Here is a 25767-nt window from a genome sequence, read left to right on the forward strand (position 1 = left end):
GGGAGATTCTTCTGTCCTTTTCTGTTGCTGTCTTCCACCAGTGAGTGAAGACTTTCTTTGTTTCATTTGGCATTGAACTCATAACACTGCCTTATACTGAATCAGACCATTGGTCCATCAAAGTCAGTATTGTCAGCTCAGCTGGAGAGGTCTTTCACATCACCTCATGCATGATCCTTTTAACTGGAGTTGATGAGGATTGAACCTGGGACTTTCTGCATGCAAAGCACATGCTGTACTTCTGAGTCACAGGCTTTCCCCCATTCTCTCGATGCCAGCTTCCTGACCAATGTTTTTTCTGTTTTGCATCTGTTTTAGACTCTTTTTAAAATTGTTTTAATGATGAATGTTGGGGGGTTGATTTTAATAGTTTTATAATGTAATTTTACATTTTAAATCCCTTGGCAGTCCTTGCAAGGGCAAAAAACTGGGATGTAAATATTGTAAATAATAAAATAAAAATCCTTAGTATGCTCATACTCAACCCTGCTTCTCAAGTGCAGTTATAACCACAGTATCAAACAGTCTAGAGAAGAGGTCATATTATACGAGGTCTCCTCCACATCAGCCCCATTTTCCTTCCCTCGCCTACACAGCCACCATTGCTCCTGGGCCCCTGGATGGCCTTTTATTTTTTTCTTTTTGTTTTAAAGGCAATTACTACGTCACTTTAGAATTATAACATTATAATGATCTATTGTAACAGTGCACTAGTTTGTCAGATCCTGAACCATAGCTCTCATTCATCAGTGTCTGACTTGGCTGAAGCTCCTTCTCTCAGTCCCAGGGAAGGGTGGGAGTTGAGCACCACTCTATTCCATCTCCTCTCCCCACCCCCAGCTCTCCTTTCTTGTAAGACAAGAGCCAGAGCTAGTGCATACTTCCCCCTCAAGCCTTTTAATGGCTCATGCCAAGTATCTTCCCCCTACCCAGAAGCCCTGTGGGGACATGGCTAAGCTCTTGAGGGACCAATAGTGCCCTTGAAGCAATCTCTCTCCCACACCACCATAGAGCCACTAGACTGCTGATTGTCAGACAGCTGGATGTTAAACGCCAAACTTAGTTTGGAAACTGTTGTGTATGTGTGACTCTGTGTTTCATGTGGATTGTTAGTTCCTGCCTGGCTCATTGGAGCCTTAGGACTGAGCTTGGGGACTTGGGAACAATGGGAAGTAGGATCCAAATCTCTGCTTCCCTGGTCCAATCACCAGCCCCCTGCTGGTTCAAATGACCCAATGGTGTTCTAGTGCGGGAACTTTGGAGTGTATATAGTTGACCCCATTGGCCCAGTTTAGTAGTCTTCGTCTGTCTATCACCATGCTGTAATCACTAATAAAGAGCTGTGATCAACCGCAACTAAGTGTCCTCATGCATCAAACCCACTATTTGACAGAAACTTTTTGATTAAGAAGCTTTAAGAGAATATCTGGTACGTTCAGAGTTAAAGAGAAGTAAGAGAGATGTAAAGGTTTCTTTAATACCCCCCTACACCCCTTGATCTAAATCACATAAAAATATGAAACTGCAAAATAAGTCACTAATCACTTGGCTACACTGTGCACACGCATACACATTCAGAAGACTCAGGATTTATTATTTTTAATTCCACCATTCCTCCAGAGAGATCCAGGTGGTATACATGGTTTCCACCCACCCCCCTTCCTTCATACCAGCTCCATGAGGTAGGTTAGGCAGAGACAGAGTGACTGGCCCAGGGTCACCCAAGGAACTGTTCCCTGCCCAAACAGTTACTAATCAATAAATTGGTTTATTATGATCATAATATTGGCAGGCATTGTACCCTTTATCAAACCAGTCAGAATATATAGTTCTGAATCTAAGGCAGTAGTGCCTACTTGAACACCCTTTTCATATAGCCATGTTTGGTATCAATATTTAACGCCCCTGACATTCCTTTGAAGAATAGCTGTACAGTCCCCAACAGATTCCTCTGTTGGATAAATTCATTTTCCTGTGCCCAGCATAGTCCCCTTTGCCTCAGGTTTGGCTGGATAAACCTATTTTGTGGTCCATTGTTTCAAGTAAACAATCTAGAGTACTGCCCAGATAACAAGGACTACAGGCCATCTCCCCACTCCCACCCCCAAATGCCCCCCATAGCATGAATGAACGAAAAAAGCCAGAATCCCAGAGGAAGCAAATGTTTTGTTCAGAGTTCTCTTGTGCTCCCACTGAATTCTCTCCAGTCTAACAGGGATCTTCCCCCATTGACCTCCCCAGGATCTCGTTCAGCTCTACATCAGGCTCCCTCTGTAGCACCTTCTGCTGCAGTTCTGAGTAGAAGTCGACCTCTTCTGAGACAGAGGATAGAGGTTTTTCCTGGAGCTGGTCTCTGTGGTAGAACTGGGACTGCATTAAGCACTGGTGGTGCTGAGACTCATCTGCAGTGAAGCTCCCATCACAGCATTTTTGATGGTTGCGTTTGAACTCCAGAACTGTCTTGGTGTATGTGTTGAGAGTTGTAACTGCAGAAGCCATGCAGCAAGTGAAGGAAGCCCAGGCCATGCTAAAGGAGACAAAGATGGAGAATAAGGGTTTATTTCCCAGTTAAGCAGAACAGGGAGCAAGGAATGGTGCTTGTGCATGAATGGGAACAGGGCTGGAATTCTAGGAGGAGCTCCTTTGCATATTAGACCACACACCTCTGATGTAACCAATCCTCCAAGAGCGTCCAAGACTCTTTTTTGTAAGCCCTTGGAGAATTGGCTACATCAGGGGTGTGTGACCTAATATGCAAAGGAGCTCCTCCTAGAATTCCACCCTGAATGGGAGACATGATTTCATGCTGTGGCACCACTCTGGACAGACAGAGCCATGCTTCTGATTGCTGCATATGTAGGGTTGCCACCTTCTGGTTGGGAAATACCTGGAGAGTTTGGGGGTGGGGTTTGGAGAGGGGAGAGACTTAAGGGGGATATAATGCCTTAGAGTCCACCTTTCACAGCAGCCATTTTCTCCAGGTGAGTTAATCACTGTCCCCTGGAGATCAGTTGTAATAGCAGAAGATCTCCAACTACCACCTGGAAATTGGCAACCTTTCCTCTCTCCCATTAGCAGCTCCTATCTGAATAGTTGTGGAGGACTCCTCTGGTGGCAATTAAAGCAGAAGCCAAGAGCTTCACAAATAACTTCCACTTGTGAGCAATATTTCACAATTAAGCAGAACAGGGAGCCAGAAATGGTGTTCCCTGGCATAATTTCCCTACCTTATAATTGTGGGCTACTAAATCATGGAGGCAGGCATGGAAGGGAACATATAAAATATTTTTTCTGTGCATTTGCTGACTTTCCTTCTAGAAGATTCAATGTTCACTAAAAATTAGAATGGCTGCTTCGAATTCAGATTGAGGAAGTCAACCAGGAGCCACATAGAAGCTGCTGGTGAGGGGGAGTCTGGGGAAAGGGAACAGCTTTTCCCCTCCCAACACCCTATACAATTCAATGTATTAAGGAAGTGTCACTACCAACATTTGAGAAATGAAATGGCTCTTTTCTGAATTGATCTGCTAAATTGTTTAAAAACATTTTTAAGCAGCTGGAAGTTGGAATATGGGTTAAAGAGATACAATCAGAAGCCCCTCACCCCGGAGATAATGTTATGGTTTCACAAGTCTTGCAAGTTCTGTGCCTGGAGCTCAATTTCCAGGTGTGTCCAATTTAGATCGGAAGCATAATGTGTGGGGAGTGGGTGCTTAAGTGCCCCCCCCAACCACTGGGCTCCATTTTCCCTCTTGAAAAACCACTGTTTGCCTCACCAGGGAAATGGATGTGTACTGGGCTACATGCAGGTTTCCCCAATGGGACAAATAATGCTGCAAGGCATTTCATAAGAGGCAAGTGGCAGCGGGGAGTGGGAAGACAGGCAAGAGAATAATGCAAGGTGTGGTTAAGCTCAGAGCCAACCTATTCTTCAGTGATTAAGAGTGTGGAGGACAGAAGACTTCTGTGATTCAGTGACAAAGGAACTGTATGCTCTATTTTGTATGTGTGTGTCTAGAATGACACTCTGATGTTGAAACGAACACCTGGGTTAAGACCTGGTGAAACCTTGGTACAACTGAATCACAGAGGCCAGTTACAGAGAGGTAGTCAGTCTGTTGTGGAAAACCCAAGAAGATATTTTGTGCTACGATTAAAGGGTAACTATTTTTATTGTAGAATTCATGGCTAAAGCCTGTTTCATCAGATGCTTGAAGAGATTCTTTGGTCAGCAGATATAACCACTAATGTATACAGAAGGGGTGCGGTCACACATACCATTAAAAGCGTGTGTGTAGCGCTCAAATCTGAACTGCTGAATATTGATTCGATGCAGGGCAGTTCAGACGAGCATCCAAGAATGCGATTCATTCTGTTGTGCACGATCAGACATCCAATACTATCATGCTCATTTCTTGGAGCATGCGTAATCAGATGGTGATTTTTGGGAGGGGAGGGGGTCCATTGAACATGAGCCCAACTGTTTGGAGCTGGGAAATCAAAACTTTCTTCAGAGGCAGGGGGGAAGGGCGAAAGTTTCCAGAATTAATGTTGCCGATCCAAACCACGGAACTGCCAGGAATTATTTTCCTAGAAATTGGCAGTGACAATGATATCTTGAAATTTTCCACAATGAAAAAAAAGATTTTTTTCCTGTTCTGAATAGTGGGATAAAGTCCCCCCCCCCTCCGATCCTGTGTTGATTGGAGAAGCAGAAGCGTCACCTCAGATTCCCGGATGATCTGGCAATGCGCATGTCTGTTGGGGCTTTTTTTTTTTTAAAGGTGAGAGGCAGTATCGCACGTGAGCTGTCCAAACAACAAAAAGCCGATCTTGTGCCGCTGTTTTGAAAAAGGGCTGGACTTTATGTGCTGTCAAATTAACGCGGCACTGATCCGCAGCAAGTCGGAATGACCCCGGATGAGGCTTGATTGCCAGATGTGCATGTCTGAACGAACACATTTAATCCGTCAGCCAGACGGAGCTGTGTCGTCACTAATGGTACGTGTGACTGCACCCAAGGAGGGAAAAAACTGAACAGTGAGGTTAAAGAGCCATGAAATGTATGAGGTACATTTTGTGACATTTCCATGCAAAACTCAAAAATACAAGCTACCTGCAGTGGACATTAACAACAGCTGTAGTGGTGGCTCTATAAGTCCCGGTTAATGCAATTACATCTACTGTTAAATTCTAATGCAGCAATTATTTATGCTGCAATAAATCTGCTAGTCTTTGAGGTGCCACAAAATTCCTTTTTGTTTATAAAGGAGAAGGGCAATTAACATCTATTCTGCTATGGATTTATGATCCCTTGCTGTGTATGAATGTCAAATTTTGAAGGAATTAAAAATAATAGCAAATTATTTCCCATGAAACTGTAGGTTATTTCCCAGGTTATTTTCATGCTGTGCTGTTTAATAAGCAACAATGGAGGGGGGCAAGCAGCAAAATTGAACCTTGCTCCATGTGCCCAAATCCCTGGATCCAGCCCTCCTCATTACGGATTCTAAAGGTACTTCATCAAAAAATATTGAGAAATTCCAACTGGGCAGGAACTCGCCACTGTATAAGAACTGACTTACACTGCCATCCAAAGCAGAGTTATCCCTTCCTTAACTCATTGACTTCAATGGACTTAGAAGGCTGTTACTTTCCTTAGGATTGCACTATTATATCAGATTGTTCCATTAAAGCAGCATTTCCTATCCTGTGGGTCACAACCCCAAAGTGGGTTGCAAGGCTGTGACAGTGGGTCCCAGGTTTTTGTAGGTTTATTGATTTTTTTCATGCTGTTTTTAAGCAGGTCACCATACCAAGCAAACTTGGAGTTGTGGATCATCATACCAAAAATGTTGGGAACGGCACGCACAGAAACATTGTTTTTAATAGCAGCAAGTCAAATGTCCCTGGAAGCTAATCAGCAGGGCATGAAGGGGATGATATCTTCCTGTTTGTCCCCAGCCACTGCCTTTGTACACAGAGGTTCTATTTAGCAATCATGGCTTTAAGCCAGCGATAGACTATTGTCTGTGCATTTGTCTCGTCCTTGTCAGAACCATCTAAATTACTGCCCTTCATCTCACATCGTTAGGTACAGATTATGTAGAGAAGAATGCCCTTCTGTTGTTCCTAACCTTGCCTTTCAGCTTTGCCAACTGATTATAAATTATACTATACTAGTATTATAAGAGGAAGGAACATTTTCTCTCTCTCTCTAAATACCATTAATTATTTTATAAACCTGTATCACAACCACCACAACCCTGATAGATATCATTTGTCACATACAGAAGCTGCAGTGGCAAATAGGGGGACTTGCAACATTTGTAATGGACCAAGCTGGGACCTAAATGACTGGGTGGCTGTTCCATGGAAATATGTAGTCAGAGATCAAGGTGGTTTCCACATGGGGATAGGCTTGTGTAGTTTGCCTGTTGCTGCTGCAGCTGCTGGTACAGTGGCAACAGGGCTTCTACATGGCAGGTTTCCTGCTTTATAATCCCAGCTATAAGGATTTTCCCAGGTTTTTTTTAAGCTAACAACTGGATGTTGCAATATCAGGTTGTCTGATGTTCAACTTTTTTTAAAAAATAAAAGTTTCTTGGCCTTTTCATTTCAGAGATATGCCTTTCCCCTTATATCTCAACAACAAAAGGGGTTAGAGACATTTTAAAAAGAAAAGATAAAAGCTGGGAATTGACGCATTTTGTTTTCACAATATGATACTAAATTGCTGATTGGGGTAGAAAATGGCCACTGCAGGGACACAGGCAAAAAAATGGCTGCCATATGGGTGGGACTGGGAAAATCCAGTTTCCCACCACCCTGAAAACTATCCAGGCGTTGTTGTGAGAACCCCGGGAGGTCCAAGAATGCACTACAAAGCAGTGGGGAAGCAGGAAAAAAACATTTCCAAACAGCATCAACCCCAAAGCAAATAAGCTTTGTGGAAATTGGCGAGATAACAATTCCATTATAAAATTCTGCTGATGGAAACTTTTGTGCACCCCTAATTTTCCCAAGGCAGCACTATATATTCAATATGTTAAGAAATATGGTAGAATGCATTTTGGTCAATCAAAAGGGCACATACTAGAAGGCCCAACCATAGTCCCATGAATGCGGTCTCCAGTCCTCTGGCCCCAGGTTAACAGTTGCCTGGAAAACTTGAGTGTACATCATGTGTGCCACCATTCCAAGCAGGCCTAAGTGGAAAGGGGAAAAAAAGGTTATCCAACCCAGGCCACAATGAAAGCTCAGAACTACCATTAACAAACTTTGCTTCTCTCACACTCTAAAGAACTATTAGAATCATACATTATTTGAATCTGAGGTTTTAAGCAGGGATTTTTTTTGAGCAGGAACACACAGGAATGCAGTTCCAGCTGGCGTGGTGTCAGGGTGTGTGTCCTGATATGCAGATGACTTCCTGCTGGGCTTTCTCTAGAAAAAAGCCCCATGTGAAATAATGGTGATGGTGGGGGTGTGGCCTAATATGCAAATGAGTTCCTGTTGGGCTTCTTATACACAAAAACCCCTGGTTTTAAGAAATACTTCTCTAAAGTATATGATCATCTGCTAACATTTGCTCTCTTTGGGTCTAGTTCCCTTCTTGGGTTGCAGTCCCCCTTTTTCTATTTCCTTTCTTATTCTGATGTACTGTGGATAATTTTTTTTATTCTTATCACAGTTCTATTATTCCCTTTGCTTTAAAACTACCAGCTGCTCAAGTGGAAATGATCATTCTGTGTCCAGCCTATTGTAGTCTTTATAGGCCCCCTTTGTTTCCATCATGGAGTACTTTTCTTATCCATCATGCTAACTTGCTGACCCGTCGCCTCGCCAACACTGGGATCCAGGGGTTGGCCTTGAAGTGGCTTTTCTCCTTTCTCCAGGGTTGGGGACAGAAGGTGGCGGTTGGAGATGAACTATCCCAATGACACCCACTTACATGTGGTGTGCTGCAAGGAGTAGTTCTTTCCCCAATGTTATTTAACATCTACATGCGCCCCCCCTCGCCCAGGTTGCCCAGAGGCATGGGCTGGGTTGTCACCAGTATGCAGATGACTCCCAGCTCTGTTCACCCCGGATGATCTGTTCACAGCACTACAAGCTGTGGCAGGGTGGCTCAAGCTGAGTAGACTGAGCCACCCTGAGTAGACTGAGCCACGAAGACGGAGATCCTGTATTTAAGCTGTTGCAGTCTGGGACCAGAGGTCCGTATACCAACCCTTGATGGAGTGCAGCTTATGCTGGTGCCCAAAGTTAAAAGCTTAGGGGTGTTCTTGGATCCCTCTCTAACAATGGAGGCCCAAGTAGCTGCCACTGCCAAGTCAGCTTTCTACCATCTACGGATGGTGAGGCAGTTGGTCCCCTTTCTCGAACGCGATGACTTGGTGACTGTGATCCACACTACCATCACGAGGCTGGATTACTGTAATGCCTTCTACATGGGGCTACCCTTGTACCAAATCCAGTAACTCCAGTTAGTGCAGAATGCCACCGCCAGGCTGTTAATGGGAGTTCCTTTATGGGAACACATTCAGCTTGTGCTGAAAAAGCTGCACTGGCTACCAATAATGTACCGAATTTGCTTCAAGGTGTTGGTTTTAACCTTTAAAGCCCTATATGGCCAGGGTCCTGCATACCTTAGGGACCACCTTTCCCCGTATATGCCCCAGCAAGCACTTCGGTCTGGGTCTCAAAACCTGTTGGCAGTTCCCAGCGTCAGGAAAGTTAGGCTCCAGTCAACTAGAGCCAGGGCCTTTTCCGTTGCTGTCTCTAGCTGTGGAATGAGTTGCCAGAGGAGGTTAGGGCCCTGTGAGAGCTTCCACAGTTCCGCAGGGCCTGTAAAACGACACTCTTCCACCATGCTTTCCCATAATGGTAACTTCTACAGCAACGGATTAGGCCCATAACCCAGAAACTTAAACATCACTCTGGATTTCTTACCACGCTATGGCAATCTGGGGTCCCTTTGGAACACCTGATACCAACCATCCAGTTATATTGCTACCATCGAAATCTTAACTGTCTGTATGAACTACTGTACTAGCATCTATTGATATTCATGTTTTAATAATTGTTTTTATGTTTTATCGCTGTTTTATCTTGTTCGGTCATTATTTGACCCCAACCTTGTGAGCCGCCCTGAGCCTGCCTTTGGTGGGGAGGGTGGGATATAAATAAAATAAAATAAGCATTCCCAAATGGGGCTATGTTGAAAATATATATAATTCTCAGTGTGGCACCATCTATGGATACTTAAATATTTTTACAAACCTGATAAAAGCCTCAGGTTTACAGCAAAAGCTGAAATCTAACAGAAATACATTAGGACATTATCCCCACCCCAACGATTAGGACTGCCAAGCCCCTGGGCCAGGTGGGGATTCTCCCACCCTGGAGGTTCCCAATCCACCAGCCCACATTGGGCTGGTAGGGGGAACCTCCCCTGACATTGCCAGCACAAAAAAGTCACCCAGAAGTGATGTCATCATGCTGACGACACTGTGTGCCATCCGCTCTAGGCGTTTCCAGGAAAACTCTATGGTTTTCCCAGATGCTCTAGCAGTTTGGGAGGGAAAATTCTATGGTGTGATAGGTACCATAGAGTTTTTCCCTCCCAAATTGCCAGAGCATCTGGAAAAACCATAAAGTTTTCCTGGAAATGCCTAGAGCGGCCAGCACACAGCGTTGAGAAAAAAGTCCCCCACCAGTGGCTGCAGGGGACTTGACAACCCTACCAATGATGGAAGGGATGCCTGTAGTTTTAAGAAATAAATGTCCTAAGTGACTTTTGTTTGGCAGTATTATCAACTATTAAGCCTTGGTTTCTGTCATTAAAAGGCAGGGGGGAGGATCCTTTCTAGGGCTGTTTTGGTCTCTGAGAGAAGACTCACAGTGCCAGGCCTGACAGCAGCTATCAGAAGACTTACATGACTAACTGAGGCCTGGCTTCCTGCTACTGTTGAACAGCAGCAACCCCATAAAAGCTAGTCTGGTGCAGTGCTTAAAGTTTAAAACTTATAGTTTAAAGCGTACCTCACAGGGTTGTTCTGAAGATAAAATGAAGGAGATGATAATGATGAAAACTCCCTTTTGTGGAAAAAGTTAGGGTATAAATGAAGTGAATAAATAATTTATGCTGCTGAAGATAGAGGACAGATAAAAGGTAGGTTGGTTGGTATACTGGAAGGAGAAAAGGAAGCAGGGAAAGTTGTGGATATGGGGGCTGCCAGGAGGAAATAGTGTGGGAAGGGGATCCAGGGGAAAGTGAGTGCCCCTGGCAAATCCTTCCAGGTTTTCATTCATGGTCTGGCTGGCACTGTGCCCCTGGAGACTGGCACTGCACAACCCAGCCAGAGTTTTCTTTGGGAAAGGTTGCCAGGGGAGGGAAGAAGGGAAAGCTGATGGCAGGGGAGTAAGTTGGCAGGTGGGTGGGAAGGAGAAAAGTAGGAAAAGGGAGTTTCAGCAAAGGGAAAGAAGAAGTAGCTGGGGAAGAGAAAATGAGACACCTCTTGCAAGTCTTTGCAGGTCTCCCACTTGTACTATATGCTTTCAAGCAGGCAGATACCTACCTGACAATACTGAAGAGACAGCAGCAAAGGCATTTACTTTGAGCCCACAAACTGGGTTTCCTGTGTACATCATCTCCACCAAGAGGAGGATAAAACTAATGAACAGCAAGCTTATATAAACCATCTCTGATCCAAGTGACAGCCAAAGGATTCCTATTGTGGACACAGTCAGATGAAAGAAATTACCATGTGGCATAGCAGGTTCTTTTTCTCCTGTTCTCTTTAAACTAGTGGGAGTAAGGAAGATTTTGGAACAGGCCTGCACAACTTGTAAATAGGGTTGCCAAGTCCAATTCAAGAAATATCTGGGGCCTTTGGGGGGTGGAGCCAGGAGACTTTGGAGGTGGAGTCAGGAGACATTGGGGCGGAGCCAGGAACAAGAGTGTGACAAGCCTAATTGAACTCCAAGGGAGTTCTGGCCATCACATTTAAAGGGACAGCACACCTTTTTAAACGTCTTTCTTCCATAGGAAATAATGAAAGATAGGGGCACCTTCTTTTGGGGCTCATAGCATTGGACCCCCTGGTCCAATCGTTTTGAAACTTGGGGGGGGTACTTTGGGGAGAGGCAGTAGATGCTATACTGAAAATTTGGTGCCTCTATCTCAATAAACAGCTCCCCCAGAGCCCCCGAAACCTCCAGATCAATTCCCCATTATACCCTATGATAATCGATCTTCACATAGGGAATAATGAAGTGCTCAGCAGACATCCCCCCCCCCAACCCCCAATTCTGGCGACTCTGAAGCGAGGGATTGACCTCTCTACCCACGAGTTGCTGCCAACTTCTTCAAAGTAACACAGACACACCATCCCAAGAGGAAGCCTTTCAATTGGAGACTGAAGCCTCCGGAGGTGGAAAGTCACATGGTCCTCTGGGGGCGGGGCTTCCCCCTGCTGGCCAGCTGACTGGGGGCGTGAAGGAGCCTGGGAAAGTGGAAGACTCCCCGCTGGGACCTGGGGATTGGCAAGCCTACTTGTAAAACCCCCAGGATTAATGTAGCTCACCAACTTTGAATGGTAGCCTGCCAGGTGTTTGATAGAACATTCTATTTCCACTTTCAAGCGGGCAGTGAAAGCAGGTAGTTTAGCAAAATCCTGATAGAACATTATAGATCAGGGGTGTCAAGCATGCAGCCTGGGGGCCAAATCAGGCCCCTAGAGGGCTTCCTATCAGGCCGCTGATAAGCTGGCTCTTGTCTGCTTCCTTCTCCCTCTCTCTTGCTTCCTTCTGCATCTCGCCTTGCTTTGCAAGGCTTGCTCAATTGCATGGAAGCTACAGAGCAAAACCTTGATTTTCTCCATTGATTGAGGCTCCTCCCCCTCCTGGTCCCCTGGGAAGGGAGTGAAAGAGCCAGAGCTTCCTTTGCCCAGTTTCCTGGATCCCAGGGGAGAAATACAAAGCAGGCACCTTTAAGACCAGCAAGTGCTAATGCTTTAAGCATATTTTATTTTAAGGTTGTTGTTTTTTTAAAAAAAATCTTTAATCATATTCTTTTAAAAGTTTATATCTCTGCTACCTAGTCTTAAATAGGTACATACATGGCCTGGCCCAATATGGCCTGGCCCAGCCCAACAAGGTCTCATTTATGTTAGATCTGACCCTCATAACAAGTGAGTTTGATGCCCCTGTATAGATTATTATGATGATATTGGATTTATACCCCACCCTCCACTCTGAATCTCAGAGTCTCAGAGCAGCCTACAATCTCCTTTAGCTTCCTCACCCACAACAGACATCCTGTGAGGTGGGTGGGGCTGAGAGAGCTCTCACAAGCAGCTGCCCTTTCAAGGACAACTCTGCGATAGCTATGGCTGACCCAAGGCCATTCCAGCAGCTGCAGGTGGAGGAGCAGGGAATCAGATCTGGAACTCCCAGATAAGAGTCCGCACACTTAACCACTACACCAAGCTAGCTCTCGGTTGGTGAGCTGTGTTACCTTATCTAAGGGTAGGGGGGTGAATGAAGGAAGAAAAGATGGTCATTTTAGGATCCCTGGGCATTTGTAAACCTCTAATAATGGTCCAGGAGGCTTAAGTATCCAGGGAAAATACTCTGCAAGTGTTGTTACTAGGCTCCCATGCCTGAAATGCAAGCAACTGGAAAGAGTAGAATTTGGGAGCAAAAAAAAAGGAAGATTGAAAACTGGCTTATAAGCAGAAACTAGGAGTACAGAGACCTGAAGAGAAAGAGGAGGGGCAAGCTCCACTAAGCGTAACCTTGAAAAAAACAAGAGTGGCGAAGGGGAGAATACTTGGGGAGGTTTTTTGCAGATTTCCACTTGTAGTTAATAAAATACAATCCCTTTTCTGGACCTCTGGATCTTTTCTTCAAAGTATGTATGTGCTTTCTCTGAAGTTCAAAAATGATTGGTCAGCCATATTTTCATTGCTATTTTATACACCAAAACTAGGTCATTTTTTTACAGGCAATTCTGATGAAATTGGAAACAGAAGTCAGGGTGCTTTATATCAAAAATCACAAGACAGACAAATTACAATATTGCTGCAGGTTTCAAAGCACTGGATGAAGACAAAAAATAGCATATGCCCCAATGAATCCTTTATAGTTCATTGCAAGACCATCCCTGTTACTAGAGAATGCGTGAGCCAAAGCAGCCTAAGAAAAACTTTTGTTCCTACCTCTCTCAGCTGGTGGTGAAAGTTCAATGAAGCTGCGACATTTCTCATCTATAATAACAACAACAACAACAACAATAATAATTACAAACAGATAAACACCTAGATAAACACACTGCTTTTTTAAAAAAAGGAGAAACGGCATTTGGATAATTGACATTGCAATCCCAAGAGACAGCACAATAGAAAAGAAAGACAGAAAAGAACAGGCGAAGATGAAATACCAAGACCCACAAATGAAGTTAGAGCACCTCTGGGAGAAGAAGGTTATCATTGTGCCAGTTGTCATTGGAGCCTTTGGAGCAGTGCCTAAAAGTCTCAGGAAACACCTAGGCATTCTGGGCATTGAGCTAGTAACACCAGCTCAGCTCCAGAAGACAGTGTGACTTGGAATAGCAAGAATCCTGCAAAGATATCTGCAATTCCCAAGAACTTGGCTAGATCTTGAATTGCAGAACACCATCTACCAGTCAGATATCTGACTGTCACAAGTAACAACAATAATAAATTCTCCCAGACAATGCAAGAAGGAAAGGTCAGTTCACCTAAATCAGTTCCTCAATATAAATTATGATCATACGTGCTATTTCTAGATTATATTCTAGATTCTAAAAAGGGGATGTTACTCACAATTTAGGAAGGGCCAGTATCTATCTGCATTGCAGACTTATTTCTCTGAAGAAATACCCAGCTCGATTTTAAGAAACAGATCAATTGTGCGGCTTTCAGGAAGGCAAAGGTGATTTCCACATGGAAACAGGCTTGTGTGGTTTCCTGCTGCCAATATGACTGTTGATGCAGCAGCAAGGCTGCCAAGCCCCTGGTCCAGGCGGGGGTTCCCCCATCCGGGAGGTTCCCAACCCACATTGGGCCGGCAGGGGAAACCTCCCCATACGTCGCCGGCGCGATGACGTCACCCAGAAGTGACATCATTGTGCCGGTGACAGTGCGCAGTGGCCGCTCTAGGCGTTTCTGGGAAATCCCTATGGTTTACCCAGATGCTCCAGCAATTTGTGAGGGAAAATGCTATGGTACAATAGGTACCATAGAGTTCCCCCCTCCCAAATGGCTAGAGCATTCAGGAAAACCATAGAGTTTTCCCGGAAATGCCTAGAGCGGCCACACACATCGTCGCCAATGCAATGACGTCACTTTTGGATGATGTCATGGAGTTGCATGCACTTTGCATGCACACGAAAGCCCCCCGCTCCAGGACGAAGAGGTCTTGGCAATCCTATGCATCAGTCACAGTGAGACTTCCACATGGCAGGTCTCTCCACAGTTTCCCTACCAGCAGCCATTCTCTCTCCTCTGAGCCAGTAGGGCATAACATTTTTTTTAAAAAAAATCAACAATTTTATATTGTTATATTGGTATCCCATTATAATAGCTGTAACAAGTTTGGTGAATTTCTAGCTTTTGAAAAAAAAGAGTCTCTAGCCCTTTCGTTGTGGAAATATGTCTTTCTCCTTTCTCTGATGGGAGGATCTAGGGAATTGCTTTTAAAAAATGAAAGTTGGAAATTCATAGAACCTGTTCCACTTGTTATAATGGTATCTCAAAATGAAATCACTAATTTTAAAACCAAAAAGACTCTAGTGAGGGGGCTGAAATGGAAACTATAGGGATAGGGTCAGGGAGGGTTGTCATCTGAAGTTGAGAAAATTCTGCAGATTTGGGGGTGGAGCCTGAGGAAGGCAGGGCACGAGAAGGGGAGGGATCTCAGCAGGGTATAATGCCAATGGAATCTGCTCTTCAAAACAGCCATTTGCTCTGCAGGAATTGATATGTTATTTGGAGAGCAGCTGTAATTCTGGGAGATCTCCAGGGCCCACCAGAGAAATGGATAGCATGTGCAAAGGAAAGCCTGAACTTTCGCACCAACATGGTACTCACCCTGGCTTTACTACAGCCATTACCAAAAGTTTGCAGTGTAAAGCAGGTTTGAGAAAGATTGACGAAAAGTTGCAGAACCCCAGGAAGTGCATGAAAGCAACCACAGTTAGGGATGCCAGGCCTAGGGTTGCCAAGTCTGACTCAAGAAATATTTGGGGACTTTGGGGGTGGAGCCAGGCAACTTTGGAGGTGGAGCCAAAAGCAAGGGTGTGGCAAGCACGATTGAACTCCAAAAGGAGTTCTGGCAATCACATTTAAAGGAACTGTGCTCATTTTAAATGCCTTCCTTACATAGGAAATAATAGATAGGAACACCTCCTTTGAGGGCTCATAGAATTGGCCCCGTGGTCCAATCCTTTTAAAACTTCGGGGGTGTTTCGAGGAGAGGCACCGGATGCTATATTGAAATTATGGTGCCTCTATTTCTAAAAACAGCCCCTCTGGAGCCCCATTATACACTATGGGAATTGGTCTCCATAGGGTATAATGGAGTGCCCAGCAGCAATTTTCCTCCCCCCTTTCTGACGACCCTAAAGCAGGGGGAGGGCCTCCAAACTGGGGGATCCCCTGCCCCCAGCTGGGGATTGGCAACCCTAGCCAGGCCTCCTGCATTAATAGGAGACATCCTATGGTTTTGCCTGCCAGGGCCTGATAGGGTTGCCAAGTCAAATTCAAGAATTATCTGGGGACTTTGGGGGTGAAGCCAGGAGCAAGGTTGTGGCAAGCATAACTGAACTCCAAAGGGAGTTCTGGCCATCACATTTAGAAGGACATCACACCTTTTAAATGCCTTCCCTCCATTGGAAAGAATGAAGGATAGGGGCACCTTCTTTTGGGGGTCATAGAATTCAACCCTCTAGCCCAATCCTTTTGAAACCTGGAGGGTATTTTGGGGAGAGGCACCAGATGCTATGCTGAAAATTAGGTGCCTCTATCTAAAAAACCAGCCCCCCAGAGCCCCAGATATCCATGGATCAATTCTCTATTATACCCTATGGGAATAATGGAGTGCACAGCAGCAATTTCCCTCCCCCCTTTCTAAAGCAGGAGGAGGGCCTCCAAACTGGGGGATCCCCTGCCCCCACCTGGGGATTGGCAACCCTAGGGCCTGAGGTGCTGTTGAGAGGAAATGTGAAGGGAGATGGAGCACATGCTGATATAGTGGACTCGCTAGAGGTTCCATATTAGTTAGACACTCTTGAGATTACAAAAATTCTATGGTTTTTACCAGAAAGATTTTGTAAATTTTAGAGCATCCACAATATCACAGGGTAAAAAAAAATAAACTGGCATACCAACCCCCCTCCCCCCAAATTTCTCCCTGGAGTTGATGGCTTCAGCCTGGCAGTCCTAACCACAATGGGAAAGCAAAGGAAACCCCTGCTTCCCAACAGCATTTTCCCCTGAACTACTTGTTTGTTATGTTCTGTCCCTCAAGTCCTGCTTACTCATGAAATTCTCTACCACTGATTTTCCCCACCAAAGCTGACCTGCCCGCTCACCAGCATGGCACATCAAAACAGATCTAAATGGAGCAGAGGTCCATCAGTGGCTATTAGCCACAGCGTATTGTTGGAACTCTCTGTCTGGGACAAGTGATGCTCTGTATTCTTGGTGCTTGGGAGGGGCAACAATGGGAGGGCTTCTAGTGTCCTGGCCGCACTGATGGACCTTCTGATGGCACTTGGGTTTTTTGGTCACTGTGTGACACAGAGTGTTGGACAGGATGGGCATTGGCCTGACCCAACATGGCTTCTCCTATGATCTTAAATGCTCCCCTCATTGTTGATACCTACAAAATCATTATTGACTTATGTATTTAGTCACATAACAGGCTTTAATTCTCTTGATCTGGTGCCAGAATGCACCAAAGCCTGTAGGTTGTGCAGAATGGAGAGCAGCCACTGATCACAAAGGCCAGCATTTCATGACTTTTGTCCCCTCCATTTTCAGGAGCACACTCTCTTGGAGTCCTCCTAGAATTACAACTGCTCTCTAGGTTAAAAAGATCAGTTCTCCTGGAGAAAATGGCTGCCTTGGAGGGTGGACTGTATGACATTATACCCAACTGGGGTCCCTTCTCCCCAAATCCTTCCTCCAAACTTCTATGAATTTCCCATCTTGGAGTTGGCAAGCCCCCCCCCCCCCCACACACCCCTGGGGGAATAGTGCATGACTGTTCAGTGTTTGTTCTGTCAAACACATCTGAAATGTGAAATTAATTAGCGGTTTTATCTTAGCAGCTTTTTAAATGATCTGTTTCTGTTTTATGGATAGTTTTTATGCAGCATGCACCAATGACTTGTGTTTTAATACTGTGGTTCTTAATGGCTTCTGTGTTTCAATATTTGAGTGGGACTCTGAAGAGGTGACATAAAATATTCTAAAATAAATAGATGTTATCCTGAATACCAAATACAATAAATAGTCAAATATGTGTTTCTGAGCAAAATTCACGAAATGGGAGAAAAATTCTAAAGGAAAGTGTGTAAGAGCAAAGGAATGCAATCTATTTATGCAAATAGAGAAACCATAGTAAAACAGAGCCCAGAATTTCTCCATCCCTGTCTGCATGCAGGAGCACTGAATCATGGGAGCCCCCTGCTGTCTGATCAGCCTAGACACAGTTTAAGTTCACCAGCTCAGAGATTTTTCTCTAGAGTCAGGAAAGGAGGAGTTCCTCACAGGGGGAGGAGGTGATATAGAATGCCTTCATGCCTTTCCCTACAAACATCCAATTTACTGAAATCTCCAGTTCTACAGAAATACTTGGGTTATGCAGCACTTGGGTTTTCCACTCTGGATGCCTGAGATACTTCCTGTCCTTTATCCAATTCATGTCTGCACAGGAGTAAGTACCACTAAATTTAACAACACTTATTCGAAAATTTAAGCATGCCTAGACCTGCAAGCTGACAATGCAATCCTAAGCAAAGTTACACCTTTTAAAAGCCCATGAACTTCAATGTGCTTGGAACGGTGTGACTGTGTTTAGGACAGCACTATTAATTTCTTAATTTAAGGTACAGCACAACTGTCATTCCCTTCTCTATACATTTGGGAAGTACACAGAGAGGGGCAGGAAAAACTGGATGTTAGTTTGTTTAAATATATGTACATAGTTTCCCATTCCTTGTTCTGAAATTGAGTTAAAATGAAGCCCAAAGAGCTTTAAAAAGAGATCAAGACAGTTCAAAACTGGTCAAGTGACAATCCTAACCTATGCAGTTTAGATGACTGCCAAGGCTTTCTTTGATTTCATACAACCACATGTTCAGCCTGTATCTATATTACTTTCCAGCTTCTGGCTCTATGGATCACATCCCCCAGAAAGGCAGGATAGCTTTTTGAAATTACTTTGTCCTCCCCATGTCTTTCATGGTGACATTTTCTTCCACCGGCAAACAATGTTCCCTCTAAGCTGTGGAGTCTTGTGAACAAAAATTCTACTTTGTGAGCTACTGGCATTAAAGTTGTGAGTTAATGGCATGAAAGTGTGAGCTACTGCATAAATTAGTTTGCTCTAGGGCCATTTTTCCTGAGCTGAGACAAAAATGTGTGAGCTGGATGCTAAAAAATTGTGAGCTAGCTCACACTAACTCAGCTTAGAGGGAACACCGCTGGCAAGACGGATCTTTCTCTTTGGTTCATTTCAGCCAGCTCTTTGGGGTTCGGACTCCTCCCCAGTACTAAGCAGTGTATTTCACTGAGGCTGCTTACTGCTTGAGGAGCAATGTAATCAAATGGCTTAATACAACCCTCCTCACTGATTCATTCCTTGATCTTAAAAAGTGACATTAAAGGGTGTAGGTTTCAGGCGAACTGGCTTTACAGGTTTTACAGGCTCAAGAGGTAGCATTTCTCAGCAGAAAAAGGCAGCACAAAGAACAACTATTCCATCTTTCATGGAGCTACTGCCTTCTAAGTCTATCCACTCAAATTAGGATGGCATTGTTGAAGAGTTGCTCCCTATCCACATACAGTTTCCTCTTTCAAAACAGCAGCTCTGTTGGCTGAATCTGGGAGGAAAAGGACCATAAACCCATCCTAATTTCCACTTTACCTCAAACAGGCAGCCCTAAGCCTCAGTGGATCCTCCCAAAGCTGCAGGCAGACAAGGAGAGAGGACCAGATCATTTTTTCCACTTTTCTTCCTTGTTTATCATTAGAGGATGAGGCCCTTTAGCTTCCACTCTGCCAGGTAGGCAAGCTACTAATCACAAGGGGGAGGGACAAGAGGGCACAGCTAAACTGGCATCTGAACCTGCCCCCCCCCCCACAGCAAGAGTAACAGCAGTCCTTCCTGCCTTACAGACAGGGGTCATGTTGTAGAAAAACAGGTGGTGGAGCTCATCCAGGGATTGTTATGCAGCTGCACATACTATTCAATGGACAAGGAGGTGGAACTCTCAGAAGGAGGAGATGGAACTCTCAGAAAGGTTCAGGAGCTGTGCTCCTGTGAGCTCCCACTGAATCTGAGGCCTGCTTACAGAGGATATCAGTGGCGAATCACTGATTCATTTCTGAAAGTTGTGAAGCTTGTGTCTGTATGTAAAGCTATTGAAATTAGGTTCCATTTAACAGCCTGACAACTGAAGAGGAACAGAATTGAAACATCTTGGTATATCTAGAAGGGGCATTTTATGAAGGCTGTAAAGATTTCCTGGCATTATCCCTCTATTGGAAAGAATTCTGGACACACCATTGGCTATATTATGGACTTTATTTATTGGGGGGGATGAAATACAAAAGTAACATTATAATTGTATACACAGACTTGAGACTGAATTAAGATTTAATCTGTGGAATATAATGTTGTATAAGAATATAATTGTTAGACATTGTTTGTAAAACAAATTGTCACTTTGCGGGTTTTTTTATCTGACTGCTTCAACGCTAAGACCCCTTAATTTGTGCATCTTACAGAGGCTATCAGCAAAGCCTTTGCCCCTCTTCCTGAACAGGCCAGTACTGCGATAGGCTTCTGGAGAAAGGAATTAGGCAAGGGCCAAAAAACCTCTCTGTGCCTATTTTCCAGTGTGACCAATGCTCCCTCTAAGCTGTGGAATCTTGTGAGCAAAAATTCTACTTTGTGGACTACTGGAATTAAAGTTGTGAGCTACTGCATAAATTAGTTTGTTCTGGGGCCATCCTTTCTGAGCTAAGACAAAAATGTGTGAGCCAGAGGCTAAAAAACTGTGAGCTAGCTCACACAAACTCAGCTTAGAGGGAACACTGCGTGTGACTAGGTATTATCTACCAAATCAGCCTTACTCATCCTTTTCTAAGCCACTCTTTCAGATCAGGATAGGATGGTTTGTGCAGGTTACCTTTAGCGCTAATGCCCCACTCTCTGTGTCCCAAAGAAGAAGCCCACATTCCCAGCTTATCCATACACTGACACTACACCCCTGGAGCTAAAATTATTTCCTACTCCGGAGTCATTACCTGGTCCTTCTATGTTCTCTTCGCAGGAAACCCACATGCCCGTATGGAAGTACCGGAAGGCAAAGCGATCATCCCCAGTCTCCCAGCTGTAGTGCACCACATCCTGGGCTGGAAAGGAGGAATTAGCAGTCCCTCCATCAGGAGGCATAGGGACACCAATGCACTTGGTGGTCTTGCTCTTCCCACACAAAGGCTTGGGAACTTTCTGAGTTCCGACACACCAATAGCTGCTAAGCAGGGCTGTGGTGGACAGGCTGAGGGCCAGCAGGTTCAGTACCACGGCAAGGACAGCACGACGCCAAGGCAGGTTCCTCAAAAGCTTCATCTACAATGAACAAGCAAGCATCAGAGACTCCCATATTGCCCTGAACTCCTCAGGCTTTTGTGCCAAACCCTTATTACCACTAAGAAGGACATAGCAACATGTGAGGAATGTTTCAGAGTAGTTGTAGAAGCTCTGTCGCTTCAGCCTTTTCATTTGCATTCAACAAAATGTAATGAGGAATGCATGAGATGAATAATTCCATTGAAAGAAAGCAAATGTGACATTCATGGGAGCTGAATTTGCTGAAATGCAGCAAAGTGAAAGTTTGAACTACAAACAGGCATTTTTAATTTTTTACCACAGTGTGCTGTAGTAGTTGGGCTAGATATGAGAGACCCAGTTTCAAACGATCACTTAGGCTGATTCCACATTAGCCTTTGCTCTGGCTCCGACGCTGTGTTTCCCCTGGGGCAGATGTTGGTTTCCACACATTTTGACCCGGGGCGGCAGTTTGACCTGCCTCCGAAGTGGTGCCACCCTGGATCAGGGTGATCGGCAAAATACCAGATCTTTTTTTTTGCTGCAGTTCTGAGGCTCGGAATTTTATGTGCGGAACTCGAGCCAGTGCGCTGTCAAACTTGTCGCATCATTAGAACACACCCACATAATTCCACACCCCTGATTCCGCCCAGTTATTTCGTCACACCCTCTTACTTTTACTCCCTTTTAAAATTGTCCGCCATTATCCAATTAGGAAATTTTTTTTAAGCAAAGCTGGTTTTGCGTTACAACGCTGCACCGCATAATGCTGCAACACGATTCTCTTCTTTGCCCGAATACATCCCTTACTTTCAAACGCCCTCACTCTTTATGGTGTTCCACGAGATTTTGGTAATGTGCCCTCCATTATCTGGGAAATAATCTGCCATAACATTTGATCATTCACAATGTTATTCCCGCCTCCCAACTGAAAGCACTTTGTGCTATCATACTTTTTTTTTTACAATAGTTTTGTTACAACGTCACGAAATGAAAATCGATGTTACACAAACTAATTTTAAGATGTGCTGATGCCACTTTTATCCACCACCGCCCCCCGCATGTTCTTCAAGAAGGAACTTGGCTATGTTTATAGCCCTTTGCTGATGTGCTGGGGACAATACTTTAGATACCATCCCCCCCTTCGGGCTCCTTTTTTATAGTTTTTTTCTGAAAACTGTGTGCTTAGCATTCCAGCAAGTGTGTGCTGAAGTGTGTGCTTCCTGCTTTAGACAATAGACCAGGGGGCAGATTAATGGCGGTGGCCTCAGCACACATAGAGGGCTTGCGAGAACTTAAGATCACATGCTAGAATCCAACGCATCTCTTTTCCAAGGAAGGAAAACACGTGACTTTGCAAGTATTGTGCCTCTGGTGTTATGTTGTAATGCAATAAAAAAGGTTACATTTTAATGCGAACACGCATGCTTGTAAAATAAAAAGGAACTACATGGATGAGTGAGGAGGGAGGGGCATGAATGAGTGAGGAGGGAGGGGAGAGGGAAATTGCTCCGATTATGGTGGAAACTTCGGGAGCAATAGTACTGCGGAATCAAAACACACGGAACAGATTGGGAATTGAATCTGGGAGAAATCCTCTAGTGCAGAATCGGGAAATCAGGCCCTCATGGAACAACCCCGGAGCAAAAGGAAGGCAAATGGCAAATGTGGAATCAGCCAGAGTCATGAAACTCATGGATGATGATAGGCTGGTCACACCCTCTCAGCCTAACCTACCTCACAGGCTTGTCATAACTGGGAAAAGGAGAACCATGTATATTGCCCTGAACAACTTGGAGAAAGGCAGGATACATACACGAGATCATTCTTCCTGACTTGACAGAGAATATCTACTGTCTCCCGATTTTGTACTCAACATGGTTAATACAGATGAGAACTGTGAAATGCTTTGAGTAGCCAGGAGCCACCCATGCTGTGAATATGGCAAGGTGATTAATTCATGGTTAATTTGTAGCTGGAGGTGTGAAGCATGCAGCCTTGTGTAAGATGCATAGGATCACATTCATTCATTCATTGAGAGTAACTAACACCCTCTCACTTCACACTAGCAATTATCACTAATCTAGACTGGAATCTCCATTCTATATGCATGCACTGAAATTCCAGATTGAATATTTTACTTATCCTCTGTGATTGTGAGAACAGAATGGTTACAACGTATCTGCATAAAGTGATCAAGAAAATTCAGATTAGCAGGAAAGAAGAAAAGTCTGCTTAGGTGAACTGCTGTTTCACATATCCACAATATACTCAGCCCATTTTTTTAAAAAATCTCCCCAGATTAACTTCTTTTTAAAAAGACCATTACTACAGGCTTCACAAACCACCAGGGCAACTTCCCACTGCAATAGATTGGTCCCACCCTTCTATCAAGGACTAAAGATGATGTACCTGGTTCTCATATCATCCATTAAACATCTGACAAAAATCTCTGACAAAATGGTAGTTATTTCCTGCGCCCCCTCTTTACATAAACCAACTTCTTTGAGTTGTGGGATGCGAAGCTACTGACAAATGTGGGGCAAATGCAGCATCACAGCCTATGAAGGAGGATAAAGAGAGGTGTCATCCTCAGATTTAGAGGTGCTTTCTAGCTTTTTAATTGTCCTAAAGGAGGAAGACAAGGTCAAAGTCTTCACTTGACTCAGTGCCAGGGGTTATTTAGTAGAAAAAGAGGTGCTGGAGCTCATTGGTACAACTCATTTGAATATGCCACACACCCCTGACATCACCAGAAGAGATACCAAATTATATCAGCTCAGCATCTACCTTAAAATCTTTCTTGAATGCTAATTGTTATAATAAAACCTTACTCCCATCATACTTTTTAAAATTACTTTCTCCTATGTTGTCACAGTGGCATGATGAAGGTTTCCCTCTGTCTGCTTTATATGTTTTGGATATTTTCCATTTTTTTGTGGGGGGAAAATTTTGGAAAGTTTGTTAAATCTTAGAGTTCAACAAAATTCTCACATGGGGTTTGAACAATGGAGCCCAGAAGCAAGTATTTTGAGGGGGGATAAGAAAGAAAGAGCATAATAAAATGTAGAGGTTCCAGAGCAAAAAATGAGGCTTGCTCAGTGCTTAGACAGTCCAAGTAGCTGCTGCACCATTGAGGCTGAAGGTGCACCAGTGAAACATCTTATGGTTTTGCAGCTCTTAAAAGTAACAGGAGGTCTTTCTGTGTTGGGAAGTAGCTACTGCAAATAAGGCTGGTCTAGGGAAAGTGACCATCACTATGTCTTTAAAGACAAACCTCCCTTAGGAAAAGACTGTAAGTCAATCAAGTGCCCCAAACTGCTTCCCACTCTGACTGAGATCTGTGGATTTGGTTGTTAAACAAACATTCACTCCGCACATTGCTAGTCACATTCGTACTGAATCTTGAGATGATTCTAGCTCTTGTCATGTGCACCTAGTAACTCCCAACATCCAATGTCTCCCGAGGATGATGCACCTACACATCAAAAGATACACATCTAACCAATTCAGTGGGCTCTGATGAGCATTCTGATGAAAACAGGTGTCTGGATAGATTGACATCCACAGTAGCTGCTCAAGTGGAAGCCAGTTTCTATGCGTGGATCATCCTGGATAGACTGGGGAGGGGCTGTTAGAGAAAATTAAACAGAAACATCCCTTTGCAGATACCTTTAACACAAAAATCAGCTGGAGAAATTCTCCCCTGCCCCATGGTACACACTTACCCTACCAATGGCTGTTGGATTGTTTGTAGTCTGCTGTGCAAACATTATTTTATTCTGTTTCTACTGCAAGACACCTTGAACTTTAGGGAGGATGGGAGAGGATTGACAGATATCTAGCTGTTCCTCTCTTCTTACACTCAGCAGTGCCCCGCCCCCAGCTCTGTGCTTGGCTTCCTCAAAGGTCTTTTCTAGTTTGCATTCTGCAAAAATATCTCTGATAAGAGACCACTGAAAACCCTTTTTGCCCTTAGCACAGAGCAGTTATGCACTCAAGATACACAACTTTACCATGCCCAAAAAGAAGCATGTTTCATTCCCTTCCATTAGATATTTAAGAATCTGTGCAGAGATTTAATTGACTGAACAAAAAGGAAAAATAGGACAGAAAGACCTGAGGGGAAGGAGATGAAGGGCCAAGTCTCAACAGGAGTGTTTTTCTTCTGTACAAAAGTACCCATGACACTGGGATGTCAGCATACAAAATCCACATGGATTTTTCAGGGTGGAGGACAGAATCTGAGCAGAATGCTATATTCCTTCCTGTTCTTTCTTGAGCCATTGCTTTTGTATTCTCTTTACTGAGAAGTCCAGGGCGTAACAATGTTTAGTGTGCTGGACTAGGATCTGGGATACCCAGGGTCAAATCCCTACTTTGCTATGGAAGCTCACTGGGTGGCCTCAGGCCAGTCACACCCACCTAGCCTAGCCTACTTCACAGGGATGTTGTGAGGATAAAATGGAGAACAGGAAAAGGATGTAAGCAGCTTTGGGTTCCCGTTGGGCAGAAAAGTGGGGTATCAGTGAAGTAAATAAATGAATATTACAATACAAAGCTCACTGTGCATTTCTGCCTAGCTATAATACACAGAAGGAATAATGGCATTTTGAAATCAGCCCAGAAGTAACAGGAGTCTGATTTGGAGACAGTAAAGTTGGCTACATAGAAAATCCCAATTCTTTCTTTCAGAAACCCCCATCCCATTACACGGGCCAGATAACAGACTATTGCAGACCCACACTCCCTCCCAGAAACATCAAGAATACTGTTTACCTTTCTGGAGACTTCTCCAGTCCCTGCAGTTTAACGTGCAAGCAGCATTGAAAGGGGGATTCGGGAACAGCCTTTATTTTCCCACATCTTCCAGCTAGGAATGGATGGAAAGGAACA

At 44.3% G+C, this 25767-nt stretch overlaps 1 protein-coding gene across 1 annotated transcript; it reads right to left on the bottom strand.

The window, feature by feature from the left end:
- Window positions 1-1480: 1480 nt before the first annotated feature.
- On the bottom strand, window positions 1481-25767 carry GSG1 (germ cell associated 1). The gene is made up of 6 exons (XM_060244578.1): window positions 25651-25767; window positions 20568-20892; window positions 13227-13274; window positions 10584-10736; window positions 7097-7208; window positions 1481-2527 (listed from the first exon to the last, which is right to left on the bottom strand). Exons 2-6 carry the CDS (start codon window positions 20890-20892, stop codon window positions 2209-2211), a joined length of 957 nt encoding a protein of 318 aa, XP_060100561.1. The 5' UTR covers window positions 25651-25767; the 3' UTR covers window positions 1481-2208.

The sequence above is a fragment of the Heteronotia binoei genome, chromosome 8 (genome assembly GCF_032191835.1).
Source record: "Heteronotia binoei isolate CCM8104 ecotype False Entrance Well chromosome 8, APGP_CSIRO_Hbin_v1, whole genome shotgun sequence".
NCBI lineage: Eukaryota > Metazoa > Chordata > Lepidosauria > Squamata > Gekkonidae > Heteronotia > Heteronotia binoei.

Excerpts from the sequence above, each read along its gene's own strand:
- GSG1 (XM_060244578.1), bottom strand. The coding sequence starts at position 20,892 with ATGAAGCTTTTGAGGAACCTGCCTTGGCGTCGTGCTGTCCTTGCCGTG. Across the intron at positions 13,275-20,567 it reads AGAGAACATAGAAGGACCAG|ATGAGAAATGTCGCAGCTTC; the intron begins GTAATGACTCCG and ends TTGTTATTATAG. Across the intron at positions 7,209-10,583 it reads TGTCTCTTCAGTATTGTCAG|GCCTGCTTGGAATGGTGGCA; the intron begins GTAGGTATCTGC and ends CTTTCCACTTAG.